Source organism: Morone saxatilis, unplaced genomic scaffold (assembly GCF_004916995.1).
Source record: "Morone saxatilis isolate NCDOM2014 unplaced genomic scaffold, NCSU_SB_2.0 Contig10, whole genome shotgun sequence".
Classification (NCBI taxonomy): Eukaryota; Metazoa; Chordata; class Actinopteri; family Moronidae; genus Morone; species Morone saxatilis.
Window position 1 is genome coordinate 17,949,353 of NW_023339652.1, and position 5,057 is coordinate 17,954,409.

The 5,057-nt window shown below is 38.5% G+C and overlaps 1 protein-coding gene across 1 annotated transcript; it reads right to left on the reverse strand.

The window, feature by feature from the left end:
* Window positions 1-6: 6 nt before the first annotated feature.
* LOC118342632 (zinc finger protein OZF-like) lies at window positions 7-2,682 on the reverse strand. Its single transcript, XM_035681237.1, has 2 exons — window positions 2,625-2,682; window positions 7-1,721 (listed from the first exon to the last, which is right to left on the reverse strand). The coding sequence occupies exons 1-2, from the start codon at window positions 2,680-2,682 to the stop codon at window positions 421-423; spliced, it is 1,359 nt and encodes a 452-aa protein (XP_035537130.1). The 3' UTR covers window positions 7-420.
* Between the last annotated feature and the right edge of the window lie 2,375 nt (window positions 2,683-5,057).

Consider the following 5,057-nt stretch of genomic DNA (forward strand, 5'->3'; position numbering starts at 1 on the left):
AAATCGAAATCGTGACACCCCTAGCTGACACGCAGAAAAAGGCCACAGGTTGGTCTCTAACCCTGGGCCACTGCAGCAAGGACTCAGCCTTGGTACCTGGGTGAGCTATCTGAGTGCCCCAGCATCATTTAGTTTTCTATTGTTTTACCATTATTTCCTTATTTGATTGGAACTAGTATTTTTTTATTTGGAAATACAGGTGCATGTTACCTACCTACAGATCTTGTTGTACAGATTTAAGGAAACATATTTGTTTGGTAAAGACCCCAACAAATTTCACATCATCATGATTTTAATCATTTGTATTCAATCTAAATTAAAATTGTGATGGAAAAATGATAATTCCCACACTAATCCTGAATCACATAGCAATCACAATATCTGTCAAAATAATTCTGGAAGTAATCGGCTCAACAAGCTTCATTTACTTCCACTGCTCTCACCAACACACTTGTGCTTTTTGAAAACATGAAGCCGAGTGAAAGTTTTATCACAAACATTGCAGCTGAATGGTTTCTCCTCTGAGTGGACCGTCAAGTGCTCTCTCAGAAATCTCTTTCGTGCAAATCCTTTACCACACACTGAACAACTAAATGGTTTCTCCCCTGTGTGAACAGTCAAGTGTTCTCCCATATCTCCCTTTCGTGTAAATCCTTTCCCACAAACTGAACAACTGAAGGGTTTCTCCCCTGTGTGGACAGTCAAGTGTTGTCTCAGATTTCCATGTAGTGCAAATCTTTTACCACAAACTGAACAACTAAATCTTTTCTCCCCTGTGTGGATTCTCATGTGTTGGGACAAATTCTGTCTGTCACTAAAACTCGTCTTACAAACTGAGCAGGTGAAAGGTTTTTCTCCTGTATGAACTCTTAAGTGTGATGTCAAGCTATAGCTTAGTGAAAATCCTTTTCCACAGACAGAACAACAGAAGGGTTTCTCCCCTGTGTGGGTCGTCAAATGTCGTCTCAGAGTATCCTTTTGCGCGAACCTTATCCCACAGACAGAGCAACAGAAGGGTTTCTCCCCTGTGTGGACTCTCATGTGCCTCGCAACATGTTCTCTCTGCTGGAAAGATTTTTTACAAACTGAGCAGCTGAAAAGTTTTCCTTCTGAATGAAGTTTCATGTGAGTCTTTAAGGAGTGCTTCCGGGAGAATCTTTTACCACAAACTGAACAGGTAAATGGTTTCACTCCTGTTTGGCTATTTGGCTGAGTATCACATTCCATATCACTTACAGGTACTTCATTGTTTGGCAGAGGGTTTAAACCTGAGTGATGCTCATTGGTCTCCCCCCAGTCGCAACTGTCATCAGTCTCAGGTTCAGAGGAGTGTGACGTGTTGTCATCAGTATATGGTTGTAAATGACTATCTGGATCTGAGTACCTGGCAGGTTCTGGTCCTCCACAGTCCTCTCCATTAGCTTCGCTTTTCATTTCGTTATTGTTCTTTTCAGTTTGGCTTTGATGAAGCTGTGGTTTCTCTTCATCATCATCAGCAGCAGCAGCATCTTCACCCTTCACTGGGACAGGAGAGAATGTGAATTTGATGATATCAGCCTCCTCCAGTGCTTGAAGCTGCTCTTCCTCCTGACTGGTCCAGAGTTCCTCCTGTTCCTCTTTAATGTGTGGCAGCTCTGGTGGGTCCTCCTGGTCCAGACTGGGGCTCCACTCCTGCTGCTCACAGGGAACCTCTTCTTTACTCACCGACAGCTGCTGGACGTCTGTGGAGAATAATGAAATACAAATACATACACGTTTCAGAAAATTTCATTTCTTGTTTAAAGTTAAAAGTGGATTTTTAAAGGCTCATATAATAATGATTGTCTGGAGCAGGAAAAAAAACAATGGTCCAATAAATCCCTCCAACTCTTTGACTTTAGTAGAAACTGGAAAGGTTAGCTTTAAAGTAATAATTGCTTAAATGTTTATATATTAACATACATAAATCTAGAAAAGGAACATCAAACTAACCATAAAAAATCTAACTGGGAGCGATTGAGTTATTATTTTCTCACACTCAGTAATTCCAATTGAGTATTCTCATATTGTAATGGATGCAAGAAAATGTACTGTAGCTGTTTAACAATACTCTTTCCTTTGATCAAGGCAGCTGCTCATGTTATGTCCACATATAAACCCACTAGTGCAGAGTTAAAATAAGCCTCTCAGCTTTTTCTCAGGCTGCCTGCTGATGGGTCTGAAGACATTTTTGTTTATCAGCCTTGTGAGCGCAGACATCAGCAAATGCAAAGAAAATCGGCCTGATTAAATCGGCCTTCATTATTTATGACCACTGTAAAGACTGGCCAATTATCAGGCTCTCTGACGACATACAGGCACCAAAAATTATTATGGGATATTTATATTATTATCTTAGCCTTATTTTTGAAATGTAGAAATGTGAAATTATGGATTAATTTATGCTACTGGCCACGAGAAGCAGGTATCAGTATGGAGTTACCATGGTGATGTACCACGTTAAGAAGTAGTACTTCCTGTGGAAGGAGAGGTTTGTTGGGGGGTAAATTGCGGGGGCTGTATGATAAATACTATAGTGTGGTCTGTATACGCCTACCACCACTGTTGGGTTCCCCGTCAGATTAAAGTGAGAATACAGTACTAACCTGCTCTGTGTAACCGAAGTTGAGGGTTGAAAACAGCGTCCAGTAGTTTGTGTGACATTGTTACAAATTCACAGCAACATTTCCTCCACACACACTCCGTTTCAAACTGTTCTGTGCGCCGTGTTGGCGTCCGTCTGTTCCAGCTAGCAAGCTAACGTATTAGCTTCTCTATCAAAGCTACTCCGAGTAGCACAGCTCGGTCTCACTTCCTTTAGCGTTCTTGGCTAACAGGAGATGAGTCTGGGGTAAAACATGCCGAGAATGCTCCACTTAAACGAGTTCATCCATACAAACAGGTTCTAGTGGTTCGCTCCACTTCTATCTTATGGTAACACACACATGATGATGTAATGGGAAAAGCATGTTAGCCATGGGAAGTACAGTTCTTCTTCTTCTGGTTATATTTTGCCATGCATTACCGCCACCTAGTGATTTGGAGTGTGAACTAAAGCTCTGTAATACTTTTCCAAAACAAATAAATACCAGCAAAACAATAAACACAATAGTCAAAAACAAAAAGAAACCAAATGAAAAAAATAAATAACTTCTCAAATACTATTCATTTGTCTTGATGAAATAAATACTAAATACTCTAGTAGCTTAGTAAGAAAAAAAAACAAAGAAAACAAAAACAAAATAACAAAATTTTCACTATTATTCTGTTATTTTTTAAATAATTATTTAAAAGATTATGTCCTTTCCATGATTTCTTTCCAAGTAGAGGACAGTAGAGAGTGGACACAGTCTCCAATGTAATATTGTGTCCCTCATCAGATAGATCAGATCAGATGCTAATATTATTTCCGTCCTCTCTTGATCATATTTGCTGCAGTCTAATAATAAGTGTTTGACAGTTTCCGGTTTATTTCAATGAGTGTATAGTTCACTAGGTTGCTTGCCTATGATCTGGACTGTGTGATAATCCTGTGTGACCTATTCTCAGACAGGTGATGACTATCTTTCCCTTTGGTCTCCTGCTCTGTAATCCACTAATGCCTACATGTATATTGTAAAGAGGTCTTCCAGTGTCACATAAGTCCCAGTATTTCTGCCAAGTTTTGCGTATATGATACTTTATTTTCATTTTAACTTCTGCTTTACTTAGTGGTACTTGTATGTCAATTTGCTGTTGTTTTATTGATTGTTTTGCCAATATATCCACATTTGCATTTTCTTTAAAAATATATATATATTGCTTTCCAATCTCTCAGTGCATTCTATAAAAACTCATTTAAATACTTCTATGGGTTTTTAAATCTTTGAGCTTGAGTCAAAGTCAAGTCTTAAGTCTTTTTTTGGAATAATAAGTGTTATTGACTTTGCATCAGGTTGGAAATAGCCACTGTGGAATATGTTTATTTCTAGGAAATGTTCTTTGATTATCTTTATTTTAACTATTTCTGTTTAATACTTACTTTAGTTATCAATAAGATCATTTTAAAAGGAGGCAGCTGTGGCTCAGGAGTTCCATTTCTGGTGAATGTGAGGTGCTCTGAGTGGTCTTGGTGTACTTTGTATTCAGAAAGGCCCCATAGTCTGTCCCCCCGCCTCCTCAGAATTACAGAATGTACACTGACTAGGATTGTTTCACTTTTTCAGTTTTGTTTAATACTAATATTTTTTTCAAACTGACTCAGTTGCCACAATACCTAACACTCAGTTAAAGTGATCTTTGTTTTTAAAAGCTGCTTTCTGGAATCCAAATAAATGAACATTTCCTAAAATTCCAGCTATTCAAGGTCAACATTTATCTTTACATGCTTACATTAGACAGCCACTTTACAACTTATTTCACTGACAGATATGGTTAATGTTTATCACTCACACGCCCCTCTGGGTGTTTCCTGTTTAAAGCTTAATTTCATTTACTCTGAACATTGTGGCACAGATTGTTTTCGCCTTCTAAACCTCCAGTTGAAGGTAATGTACAAAGTTTTCATTTTCCCTCTTAATACAAGCTGTCTTTAGTTACAGTAGAAACAGCAAAAATCTGCCGCTTGATTCCAGACTCATAACTATAGCTTGAGTGCTGGACTTGTGATTGGTTGGCTTGGCAACAGGATAGACTGTATAATTAAAAATGGACGTAGTCTCCGTGACATTACTTGTGGCTTTCTAAAGAACCATTGTGAAGCTCAGTTTGGTCGGCTCCAGCTGTCGGCATCTTGGCAGTCCTGACTCCACTGGCCCCCGGTGCATTCACATGGATTCAGGCAGACAGCAGACAGACTGCACCTTCCTTATAGCACGGAAAACAACAAAAAGAAACACACATGATCATGTGTGATGGCGTAGTGTTTACAAAAAAATTATAAAATATATTCAATACAAATGTTTTGTGCATATTATTTTATAAAATGTATGTATCTGTACATGGGTTGACTATTGAAAATGTAACAAATTGAAGCAAAAAAAAAAACTGTCTATGAAGTA